This window comes from Doryrhamphus excisus, chromosome 20 (assembly GCF_030265055.1).
Source record: "Doryrhamphus excisus isolate RoL2022-K1 chromosome 20, RoL_Dexc_1.0, whole genome shotgun sequence".
Taxonomy (NCBI): Eukaryota; Metazoa; Chordata; class Actinopteri; order Syngnathiformes; family Syngnathidae; genus Doryrhamphus; species Doryrhamphus excisus.
Window position 1 is genome coordinate 15,503,724 of NC_080485.1, and position 12,700 is coordinate 15,516,423.

Sequence of the window (12,700 nt, forward strand, 5' to 3'; positions counted from 1 at the left end):
GCATGGGTTCCAAGTCTTCCGAGCTAATACAGTTGGACAGTTGGATTGCATCGTCATTGGAGGATACATGGCTAGAATTGCCAACAATAAACACACATGCTAACGTTAGCTTACCATGTTGATATTGTATTACAGTTGAAACCAGAAGTTTACATATAAAGACATAAGTATTTTTCAAATGTTTCTACAATACTTCAACATAATGTTCTTCCTTCGTGATGCCATCTATTTTATAAAGTGCACCAATCCCTCCTGCAGCAAAACAGCCCTGCAACACGATGTTGCCACCCCCATACTTCACTGTTAAGGTGCTGTTCTCAGGTTTACGAGCCTGCTCCTTTTTCTTCCAAATGTAACAATGGCCATTATGGCCAAACAGTTCCACTTTACTTTCATCAGACTTTCTTCCAAATGTAACAATGGCCATTATGGCCAAACAGTTCCACTTTACTTTCATCAGACCACAGGGAATTTCCAAAAAATGAGGGTCTTTGTCCCTGTGTAAGTTTGCAAAGTGTCATCTGTCTTTTTTTGTTTCTTTTGGATGAATGGCTTCTTCCTGGTAGAGTGGCCTTTTCGCCCTTGTCAGTACAAGACTCGTTGTGACTGTGGATAATGACATACACTTACCAGCCTTAGCCATCATCACAAGGCCTTTACCTTTTGGTTCTGGCGTTGAATCGCTCATTTGGGACCAAACTATGTTTATCTCTGGGACACACAACTTGTCACCCCTCTGAGCCGTATGATGGCTGGACATTCCCATGTTGTTTATACTTGCGGATAATTGTTTGAACAGATGAACGTGGCACCCTCAAGCATCTGGAAATTGCACCCAAGGATGAACTGACTTGTGAGGGTTCTTTTTCTGATATCTTGGCTGAGTTCGCAGAATGTTAAACAAGAAAGCGGTGCGTTTGTGGTGTGGCCTTATGCCGGGATCACAGTGACTACGGTGCAGCGCCGGGCCTGATCCAGCCCAGATTGCCACAAAGTGCCACTCACATTGACTGGTCGATGCAGTCGAGCTTCTGACAGTTGGAACTGACAGCTTGACCACAGAGCGCTCCGGCATCTGTGGCATCCGGAAAAAAAGACCCCTAAACTGATTCTTTACGTTGTGCCGTACGGCCGCCATAGCTGGAGCTGCAACAGAGCCACACGGATTCAGTGTGAGCCCGGGGTTGTGTGGACAAATCCACGAACTGAAATGTTGTCAGTTAAGCTATCATCATTTTGCTAGATGATAATTATTGCAGATAAACGATATTATTGTCAACATTGAGATAATATTTTCATTAATGTATTTGAAAATGGCATAATAATGCGAGTACACCATATCACATTTTCCTAAATTGTTGTTTAACGTGTCTAGTTCGGACTCGTGCAGCATGGTTTTGCACTTTCAAGCATAAAAACAGCAAATATAGCGTTTATTTAATTTTCTAACCCAGTCCAACGGCATACACTTGGACAGCCATCCAAATGTAACCAATGTCTGCGCCGCATAAAGTCAGAAAAAAAGAAAGACAAGATCTCAGTCACGGCCCATAAAACATCACGACCGCTGCATCGGCGGTGCACACGGGGTATAAAACAATTATGACCCAGAGAGCCGCTGGTGGTCCACGTGGTGCGGTAGGGAATTGACGTACCTGTGACAGAGTTGTCTGCACCACGCGGCCTATGTCCTCCCGCCACTCCGGGATGTCAGGATTGTGCTCGTCAAGCGCCGGCGAGAATGACAGCAGCAGCGACCTGAAGAACTCTGGCAAACAAAAACAAGCATTCAATATGACTGCTACTTCCAGCGCTCATTTTCCATTCATCTGACGCACAGTTGGACTTTTTTTTCCCCCAGAGTTAATTGGAGTCAGGTTTCGGTGTTCGCTTGCTGTGACATTCATCCAACTAGCAGAGACGACATGTCGCATATTCATGTTCACAATTAAAGTGACATGCTAACCTTTCACTGTTAGGACTCGGGAGTCCTGCATCACAGTGCTCCCAGAAGCCACCTGGACCGTGACCTTGTTTGTTCCCTCTTTCTGAAACGTGTAGGAGATACTCCCCTCCAGTGTTATGATTGGCTGCATTAGAAAAGAAGAAAAACAATAATGCACGCTATCTTAAATCCGGGGTCTCAAACTTGTGAAGCATATATTGTGGCCCCCTACTTGACATCAAAGAGCAGCCAACAAAGCAGTGAGCTTACGGTGAGCTTGTCACACAGCGAAATGAACAAGGGGCCGCTAGACGGCACACTCACTATATGGCAAGCACTCCCGGCGACGGGACAACCACTTCAACAACCACTTGAAAGCCTCACTGCACGAACTGCAGGAACCTCTCACCTCGGAGCTATTGGCAATCCACCAGAAGAAGGTCAAGGTTCTGATGTGACTCGGCCAAACCACCGCAGTCAGGTTGGTCTCCTTCCCCCTGACGGCCATAATGGGGGCAGAGAGATAAACACGCTCCACTGGACCTGCGGCAGGAACGCACACATGCTAAACTGTCGGTGCAAACACTGATTATTGCATAAATGTTATTGCAGTAATGGAGGTCGGATTCGTATTCATTAGTTGCCCGCTGCACATAAACATGTCAGGAGAGACAACGAGCCTGCGTACTGGTGATGTGTAAGAAGAGCGTGCAGCTGTCAGATCCTTGACTGTTCTCAGCCGAGGCGGTCACGCGGTAAATCCCGGTCGCTCTGTAGATGTGCTTGATGCCGTCGTCGGCTCGGCTCAGGTTGGAGTAAGTGATCCGGATTCCGTCCCCGAAGTCCAGCTGGATGCTGGTCCTCAGCGAGTCTCCCTGCGGACGGGGAGAGTGGAAAAACAACAACACCTGTCACAACGGCTCAGGCTTGTAATAAAAGGCGTCCAATGCTAAAGTGCTGGTTCCGAGCAGCGCTATAAGGTGTGTCACAAATGTTTTGGAGCTGCTCACCAATGGAAGATGACAGGCAATCAAGTGAGAAAATTAAAGTAAACTACAAAAGGTAACAAGTGTCTCAATGTGTCTTTCACCACAAATACAGAAATATTTCCCCTTCAAATTAGTCAGTAATAATATTCCCTTAAAAAAAATAATACACAAAATTCAACAGTGACTTCCCCTCTCGAGGCGGTGTCCTAGTTATTCCGCAAAATTCACACAAGTCCCCGTCAACAGTGTTTCTCGGGACTGTCTTTGGATAAAAGTCTGTTGGTAAAATTTTCACATTGAACACAAACAAACTAAAAAAAATGCATTCTGCTGGAAGGAAAACATCTTTATCAAATAAAAATCAAAAAGTTGGATATAGCAGGAAGTAAGATGGAAGAACATGCTGGCTTTGCTGTGTGGATCTTTTCCACTAGAGACCACACAAACTTGAATCATTCATTTATTCATCTACCGCTTATCCTCACGAGGGTCGTGGGGGGTGCTGGAGCCTATCCCAGCTGTCTTCAGGGGAGGACTGGACTGGTGGCCAGCCAATTACAGGGCACATATAGACAAACAACCATTCACACTCATTCATACCTATGGACAATTTGGAGTCGCTAATTAACCTAGCATGTTTTTGGAATGTGGGAGGAAACCGGAGTACCCGGATAAAAGAAAACCCACGCGTGCATGGTGAGAACATGCAAACTCCACACAGAGATGGCAGAGGAATTGAACTCGGGTCTCCTAGCTGCGAGGTTTACATGCTAACCACTCGTCCACCGTGCAGCCTGACTTGAATCAACATTCTTATTACAATAATAATACAATAATTACTCGTACAATTGCACTCGTACAAAAATAATACAATAATTACTCGTACAATGGCGCCACTATTGTATTGTATTATTCAGGTTGACTGGTAATAGAATATCAAAGTTTCCAATAATGCTAATAAATACTGTACATTGAAATGTACTAATACTACCAATGTGAAAAACTATGCCGGAAGGATCTCACATATATAAACATCAATGAAAGGCAAAGACGTAATGTCTGTATGTCGTTACCATGTGCACAGGTATGGTTAATTATGCCTCATCAATCCACAACGACCTTCACTGAGATAATTACTACAAGTTGTTTTTGCTCTCATTTACAACCGTTGGTGTGTTTGCTTCAAGGCGTTTCTATCTATTTAATCTGCCAGGATGCATAAATGTGAAGGACTTAATCTTCCTTACGTGCACGTTAAAGCCGTCTCATTGGTGAATATGAATAAAGAGGGACGTATGGTGGCTCGGGCACACGAGTTATAAATAGCGTCGCTCCACCTCCCTTTCCCACGCATGTTTTTGCTTTATTATCTAGCAGTTCTAAAAGTTATGTTCCTTTCCGGGCGCCTTCCAGGAACCGCGATGCTGCTCTGATTTGACCTGATTAACTCAAACATCATCATCCCGAGCTACACTGTGCATAGCATAATTAGCGATGCTAATCGGAGATACTAATTAGCTACCATGTGGTAATTACAACTTGTCAGCATGCCTGACTAACATTAGGCAATACGCCAAACACGGAGGCATCGTTGTTGTCTTGTAATGTACGCTAGATTGGCCGGGTGGGGGACTTACTTCTTCAAGGTGGATCATGAACGTCACGTTGCTTCCTACGCGAGCACTCAGCTCGCCGCCGCCGCCGCCGCTGCTTCCGCCCGTGGTCAAGCGGAGGCCTCTGGGTGGTCTGGGACGGCACGCCTGGCGTCTGGGAGAGTACACGTTCCGTCCGGATTCTTTGCAGTTATTGGACAAAACCTTACGGTACCTTTTGAAGCAAACATTTGCAAAACTTAGAAACAAGTTGAACTCAAGATGGCTGGAGATCTGGTTGATTGATTGACCTTTATCCCAAATAATTTTCCCCTGTAAATTTCTGGTGGAGAATCCCTAGAAACTCTACAGAGAATCAAGTTTTGGGACTCCCACTAGAAAGTTTGAATTCATCAGAGCAAATCAAACCTCTTTTTCCAAGACATACACACACTTTAATTCCAAATGTGAATAGTTCATGGTTTTATATTTGTAAATAAATTAAAACCAGCCTTTTCTGTATTGGTTATGTTGATATAGTTGGGGGAAAAATGAGTCTAAGTGAAGGTTATGCCTGAAATGGCTGTTTTTCTTCCAGAAACGTACCTAGTATGTTTGAATGCAGATTACTAAAGTGTGGAAAAAAGTAGAAACTTTTCCGCTGAAAGGTGAGAGTCAAATCTGTCTTTTGGTAGGTTCTATGTTCATATCGATAGAACCGTATACATGTCTTGAAAAATCAGTCAAATCAGGGGTTGAATTTTGAAAAATGGCAGTGATTGAATGAGTTCATCAAATTGTACATATTCATACAGCTGCAGTAAAATAGTATTCTAGTATACTGGTCTCTAGGTGTCAGTAACGCTACATTGATGAGACAATAGCCACTAAGAAGTACACTGTTTATCTTATTTATATCAAAGATGGCTATATTGGGTCATACAAGAGGAAAGTGTAAACTATAGGGGTGCTATTTAAAGAGGTTTTCTATGCTCTAACTCTGAAAATATTTCATTTATTAATATTGAGTCCTATTTTGCGGAAACCACGATAAACGAGGGACAAAATGTATATTTTGTCGCACCCCTAATTGGCATGATGCGGAAATCGGTAAGTAATTGCGATATCCACCCCAAACCTATGCTATACATTTCAGTTATATTAGCACACATTTGTCCATTATTATTTATACATTTTTTACTGACTTATTGAGGCAAAAAACTATTTTTTCAGATAATTTTTTTTTATCCGGTCAAAAATCCATAAAGGTGCAGGTTCTCGAATGATGAAATCGACGGTATTGCCAACATGGAAATGACATCCAGTTTCAGGTTCTCAGTCCTTCTTGGCAACACCAGGCTTTCATTCCCAGTTCCCGAATCAGCTTAACACATAAAGTGGGACAGAACGATATCGTTTTTTTTTTTTTTTTTTTTTGATGGACGAACATGGGGGGCCACTTACCCTGTGCTGTTGAGGAAGCTCTGTCCCGTGCTGCAGCTTTTAGCCGCGCTGTTTGGATTAAACCAAAAAGCTGGAGAGCACTTTCCATCCGTGCGGCGTTCCCAGCCGTAGTCACTGCAAAACGCCCACCCCCCCACCACAAAACATTTCTACAACAATCCACAAGGCAAATCAAATATAATAAACTTAATTAGGAAACTTTTTATAGCGGCGGCAATGTTGGTGCCAAACGGCATATTTTAACCATAAATAGCGACAAGATTGTCAGACAAGCTCGATCAAAGAGAATATTTGACAGACGGATAAAAGATATGTAAAATTAATTGACCAATTTATTATTAATTGAATTCTAATAAGTTTTCTGACATTATGCAAATGTAATGATGGAACGTTCTGAAGCTCTGACTACAATGGCTATAATTAAAGTGAAAGAACACAGTCACACTGGCTGTAATCTTTTACTGTATTAATGCATGCAAACTGGTCCTTCTGTCTTTAATTAGGGTCCACTTGATAACCCAGTCTCTTTGCAAAACATGTCATGAAAGCAATTAGCCACAACTTAGGAAACTATTTAAGGAGGGGAAGGAAGTGCTCACCACTCAAAGTCGTAGGTGGTGCATTGGCACGGCTCGGATGAATAGATTCTGGAATAGTCCTGGGCCAGCATGCAGCGGTTTCCGGGTCGGCGCTTCATATAGGTCTGCTTCTCACCCATCACACACATCTCACCCTTTAAAAAAAAAAAAAAAAAAAAAAAAAGGATAGAACAGGTGATTCATTTTCACTCGCGCTGTTGTGTTGACAGTGACAAAGCAAGCAAGCTGTCGCCACGAAAACTGTCCAGAAGGGATTACTTTATAATTGTAGAATTATCCATCCTGATACTCCTATTACCTTGTTGTGCAGGAACCATGTCTGATAATCTCCATCCATGCATCTCCTACTGAACAGGCCCTTGTAGTCTATCTTCATTAGCTGCCACTCTGACCGATGACTGAAGTGTCCAAAGAAACTGCAGGACGACACTCATAATAATGATAAAAGCCATATAAGAGTGTATAGAATGTAGAGAAAGTGCTTTCATCATGGAGACAAAGCCACTTGTTGCTAGCTAGCGTTCATGCCGTTCAATCATAATGTCCCATTGACCGATAAAAACATGAATATTTGTCTATGTGTTTTCAAAAGGGACGTTTTCACATGCAGATGCACACAAACAAAAACAACCGAAAAGGCCGGGACAGTAATGGTCGACGTCCTGCGCTTTACATAATGATTTGGCTCATTCGTTATTTAATATGCTGTATACACTAATATGCTGTATACACTACCGCTCAAAAGTTTGGGATCACTTGCAAATTTCTTTGTTTTCCAAAGAAAAACACATTTTCATGCATTTCATGAACAGTTAATTTTCAAAGCACCAGCTACATTTTTGCATAGAGGCCTACTATCAACAACTGTCAGTCCTCTGCATCAATCTCCTGGTATGGCTGCTAATCCAAGTTCATCATTTTATAAGGCTAACAGATGATTAGAAAAGCCATCTAAAAATCTAAACTAAAACTAAAATCTCTTACCATGCTGTTAACTACTCCCTTCAGAGAGCAGCACAAACTGGGTCTAACAAGGACACAAAAACGCCGCAGACAAATATCAGAGAGTGTGTAGTCTAAGACAAAAACGCCTCACAGGTCGTCACCTGGCACCTCCACTAAATAGTAGCCGTCAAACACCAGTGTCAGTATCAACAGTGAAGCGGCGACTTCAGGATGCTGGACTTCATACAGTAAATAAAAATTCATTGCATATATCGGATTTTTTATAACGGATTTCGCCTATTTCGGACAAAATCTCCAGTCCCGTTCCAATGCATTTCCATTAAATTTCCCTCGCATATATCGGATGGCCGCATCGTGGCGCTCCGATTCGCCGAATCGTGACAGGCCGCTATACGACGTCATTTGCAGCGTTTGCAGCGTTGCCTGCGCGTCCAGGTACATTGGAAACATAGTCAAGGAAGTGCCTTTTTATAACGGTTAAAATCCGATTTACGCATATACCGGATATAAATCCGATATATGCGTGAAACGGACATTTTCCGGTATACGCATATAACGGATTTCGCTTATATCGGACAAAACCAGTGGGAACAATTGAATCCGATATATCCGAGGTTTACTGTACCAGGACTGCCAAGAAAAAGCCATATCTCAGACTGGCCAAAGAAATTTCCAAGTGATCCCAAACTTTTGAGCGGTAGTGTATATACACCAAAATAAAATAAGTCAATGTACATATAGTACAGCTCAAGTAAAGTTGAGAATTGTCGGTCTGTGTGTAGTTTTAGTCACAGGTGAATATGAGATGTACTTGTTTACATGGCGGTAAGGTCAAACCCGGTCTGCGTGTGTTTGGTTTATTCCCCCCGGACATTGCATCCCATTACTTACGTGATAATGTGATTGTCCGACTCAGACTCCATTAAGACTCCATCCACGTAGAGAGGAGCCAGCGAGAAAGTGTGGCGGTCCCATTTCTTGCCTTCGTCTAGACTGATCCTTCATGTTCAAGAAAAAGAGTGTACTATTTAGAAGTAGAGCATTAACCAGCGAGAAAAATGGGGGGAAATGAAATATGATAAACCGGTTTTGTTTTCAAAATGAAGCACCTTGAATGCTTGTCAAGGTGAGATCAGCCAAAACAAAAGGATAAATGTTCCTCCGCCGCGCAGGTAAATTGTTGAAGGTGACAAAACAGGCCAAAAGAGAGATATGACTGAGGTTGTAGCACTAGAAATAGATTTGGGCGGCGTGGAAATCACCTCTCTGGAAGCTTAATCACTTTTGACAGTGGCTGGCGTGTGTGGGGACGCCAAAGTAGATAGTGTTACAAAGCTGCCGCCGCAATATGAGCGACTTAGGAGGCCATTGGCAGCCTCCTATTTCTACCTTGTTGGACTCGGGATTTACATAAAAGCACTCAAAGCGTCACATCCGAGCGAGAGCAGCGAGCTATAACCGACTCCTCTCTGCTGGAAATGATTGTGACAGTTGAGAAGCGGCGGGGCTGAAACATACTCATCATGCTTTAGCTAATAAAAAAAAATAGGAGAAAAAAAAAAAAAGTCATCAGAACGGGTAATTTCAGCTTATATTTCCAAGCCCGGCGTTGAGTAGCTGTACGCACCACAAGTGTCGAATGGGAGTGGGCGCCTGCAACACGGCCAGCAGAGCGCCTCCATTGTCAAGGAACCAAATGTTGTGCTCTTCATCAAATATCTACGCAGTCGAGGAAAAAAAAAACACACAACAGTTCTGCTAATGGAACACCAGTTTTAGTCGGAAAACATTTTTTTTCTTTGTGTGCACGCCCACCTGTCTCCAGCTATTTCCTGCATCAGACGTTATAAACATTCCAAGGTTGGCCGAGGACAATTCCGTTCCGATATTCCCTGGTTGAAGAAAGGAAAAAACAGATTCATTTCACACTGGGTGTATTTACATAGAGAGAAAGGACTTGGCTGACAGCAAAAGACATAATACACTTAAATGCAGCATCAACTGGTAACAAATTGAATTATTTTGTGAATCGTTCTATGCCCTCATTCCCTAACAGAGGACGCGTTAATGAATCTCTGCTGCTTAATATTCCCACCTGAGGTTTAAGCTTCACGACAGAAAGAAGCAGTGTGATATTTTGGTGTTTATTAGGTCAACATTTGAGAATGAATTTTTTTTTTTTTAGCCCTAAACCAATCAGTTTAATTGACTTCAAAAGTAAACATGCATGAAAAAAAAAAAACATTTTTCAAACCTGCAGAGCTCGCTTCAATAACATGTTTAAAGGCAAAATTAATTAATTTTGAGTTTACATCGTAAACCAGTAAACAGAGTCTGCCGTGAGAGGAAAACTCCAAACAAAATATGCCCCCGAAATCAGGTTTTTGGGAAGTAAGCGAAGCCCCGAGCTGCATTACGTTTTCCTTGGAGGGCTCATTGTTCCACACTTGGGAAAACCCATGATCCATAACAGAGGTCGGAAACCTTCATGGCTAGGAGAACCATATCATATATGTTTAACATTGAATGCAACCTAGTGCGTTTTTAATAGCCAGTTGTATCTATTACCCCAGGTTGAGGTGTGGTCTCCAGAAAAATTGTGCTCCTATTACAGTAAACCTCGGATATATCGGATTCAATTGTTCCCACTGGTTTTGTCCGATATAAGCGAAATCCGTTATATGCGTATACCGGAAAATGTCCGTTTTACGCATATATCGGATTTATATCCGGTATATGCGTAAATCGGATTTTATCCGTTATAAAAAGGCACTTCCTTGACTATGTTTCCAATGTACCTGGACGCGCAGGCAACGCTGCAAACGCTGCAAACGCTGCAAATGACGTCGTATAGCGGCCTGTCACGATTCGGCGAATCGGAGCGCCACGATGCGGCCATCCGATATATGCGAGGGAAATTGAATGGAAATGCATTGGAACGGGACTGGAGATTTTGTCCGAAATAGGCGAAATCCGATATATGCAATAAATTTTTATTGGAAATGCATTACAGAAAAATCGGTTCTTTTTTATCTGTCCGTTGTGAGCGAATTTCCGATATATCTGAGTCCGATATATCCGAGGTTTACTGTATTAGGAAACGTACCTACTGAGTCTTGAATTAGTTGTTAACTTCTTATTTTACTTGTCATCCGGGTCCATGTGCAAACCCTGTGATTCAACTCCCCAGATGTCCTGAAAACCTTTACACACGTTTTTCAGTTTTGTGCTAGCATGCCGTGTTATTTTGCAGCACCTCAAATTCAAACTCTCATTAAAGGGACTGTTTGCAACCGGCTCAAAATGATACCGCCAGCGCTTAGCAACGGCTCCTGTGCATGTATGCGTTACCTGGGGGGCAGCAGGCTTGCAACACCTTCAAAAGTTAGCATCCTCAATGCAGCCGTGTAACCTTTGCAAACAGTCCTCTTACTAATGGTGCACGATAATTATCAGGACAATATAAGGTATTATGATACCCATAAATCCGATAACATTAAACGACGATAAAAAGCAGCATAACATAATCAGAACTGTGATTGCAATGGTAACGGTACCTGTTGCCACGATGATTCCGGGTACGGACTTTTTGCTGGTGATGGGTCCGGAGGTGTAGGGATTCTCTGACATCTCCAGATGAAGATGCAGCGAACAAAAAGGCTGCCGGTGAAAGGAATTCCAACAACAACAAAGACACGTCACACGCTGAGTTAATTACCGTATGCCAGTGATGCCAGCAATTAGAAGCTGCCCTGCCTTCAAATGACAGAAGAGCTCATTTTGTCAAGGAGGAAACAAAAAGATACTTTTGTTGCAATCATCTTGTTTCACACAATAGAAAAAAATAGGACATGAAGGGCATTTAATTTTTATGGTTTTTTTTTTTTTTTTCAAAGCAAACAAGCGTGTAATTAAAGTCTCCGGGATGCGACGTTAAAAATGGAAAAATCACTCGTGGTGCGGAATGTTGTGGAACATCAATAAGGCCAATGAGGTTACGGCGGGGGCACGGAGGCGGAGGTCAGTGATGAGAATTGGGGTCATCTCTGCGACACAGCGCGATGCAGCTACTGTATATGCGCACTACTGGATGACAACCATAATGTATACCGCCGTGCATTGTTTACAACGACTAAATGGCATTTGCAGCGTCCCTAATCGAGAGCTGCTGCATACAAAACGGGAACATTTGACAAGACGTGCACCCCCCTACTGTGTTGCTTGTGCTATCTGATGGATACACCAGATGCTAGCCCGATTGTTCAACTCCATAAGTCAGATGGTTTGAAATTTCTCATGCGTAACTTCAAAACGTATTTGCAAGGAGAAGGCGGGACTCAGCCGTAAGTAAACTATGGCTCGAACGTTACCCCTAGTGGGACACAATTATCCAGTAACTCCATTGTCGACATGCGGACTCTGAAATATAGCGAGCAAATAAGTTGAATAGCTCACAACATGGCGGCGTAATAAAATTCAGTGTAATCTAACATTCATTAGCCTGGCGCGACTACATTCGGTGAAATGAAGTCACCGGGGTTAATGGAAAGTCTGCCCCCCCCTGAAAACCACACCTAATGACACCGTGTGGCTTACACGGATAATAAAACTATTCCACCTGCGCATCCGTTGGGTTATTTAGGGAGGCTGGGAAGGTAAAACCGAGCCGCGGAGCCGCTCTCTTCTCGGCCTTGTGCAAATTTGGGCCGTAAATCAAAGAACCTCCAAAGCGCGGCTGATGAGGTTGAAGCGTTTGATGCATGATACGTGTCATAAGCTTCATTTCCCATGAATAAGAGCATCCATTCGCTCGCGGCCGAGAAGCCTCACCGTAACGCAGTGGATATTATTCCCGGCCACGTCGGCGGCAGGAGCCGGCAGCAAAGCCCACGTTTGTCCTTTGTTGTATGTGATGAACGTCTTGACGCGATGATCCACCAGCTTGTTGGCCAGATACATGCCGTTTATTCCCTCCACCTGCACAGACACGCAAAGACAACACCGCGGTTCAGTCCTGTTTGAGGTTTCTTCCTTAGAGGAAGTGTTTCCTTGCCTCTGTCGCCAAAGTACTCGCTCATGTGAGGTTCAGGTTCAAGCATTTTGCCAGTGCAGTATTTCCTGCTACTGTCGCAGGTTGCAAAAAGC

General features: G+C 43.2%; 1 protein-coding gene across 1 annotated transcript in view; it reads right to left on the reverse strand.

Annotated features, from left to right (window-relative positions):
• The window catches only part of sorcs3b (sortilin related VPS10 domain containing receptor 3b), a 59,336-nt gene that overhangs the window by 7,752 nt on the left and 38,884 nt on the right, over positions 1-12,700 (reverse strand). The window contains exons 10-22 of the mRNA XM_058058274.1: positions 12,386-12,532; positions 11,113-11,215; positions 9,371-9,447; positions 9,183-9,274; positions 8,447-8,554; positions 6,888-7,005; positions 6,590-6,723; positions 5,991-6,104; positions 4,572-4,761; positions 2,634-2,820; positions 2,355-2,488; positions 1,967-2,090; positions 1,656-1,768 (exon numbers count right to left, since the gene is read on the reverse strand). Coding sequence (XP_057914257.1) covers positions 1,656-1,768; positions 1,967-2,090; positions 2,355-2,488; positions 2,634-2,820; positions 4,572-4,761; positions 5,991-6,104; positions 6,590-6,723; positions 6,888-7,005; positions 8,447-8,554; positions 9,183-9,274; positions 9,371-9,447; positions 11,113-11,215; positions 12,386-12,532 — 1,641 coding nt within the window. The remainder of the gene's footprint in view (positions 1-1,655; positions 1,769-1,966; positions 2,091-2,354; positions 2,489-2,633; positions 2,821-4,571; positions 4,762-5,990; positions 6,105-6,589; positions 6,724-6,887; positions 7,006-8,446; positions 8,555-9,182; positions 9,275-9,370; positions 9,448-11,112; positions 11,216-12,385; positions 12,533-12,700) is intronic.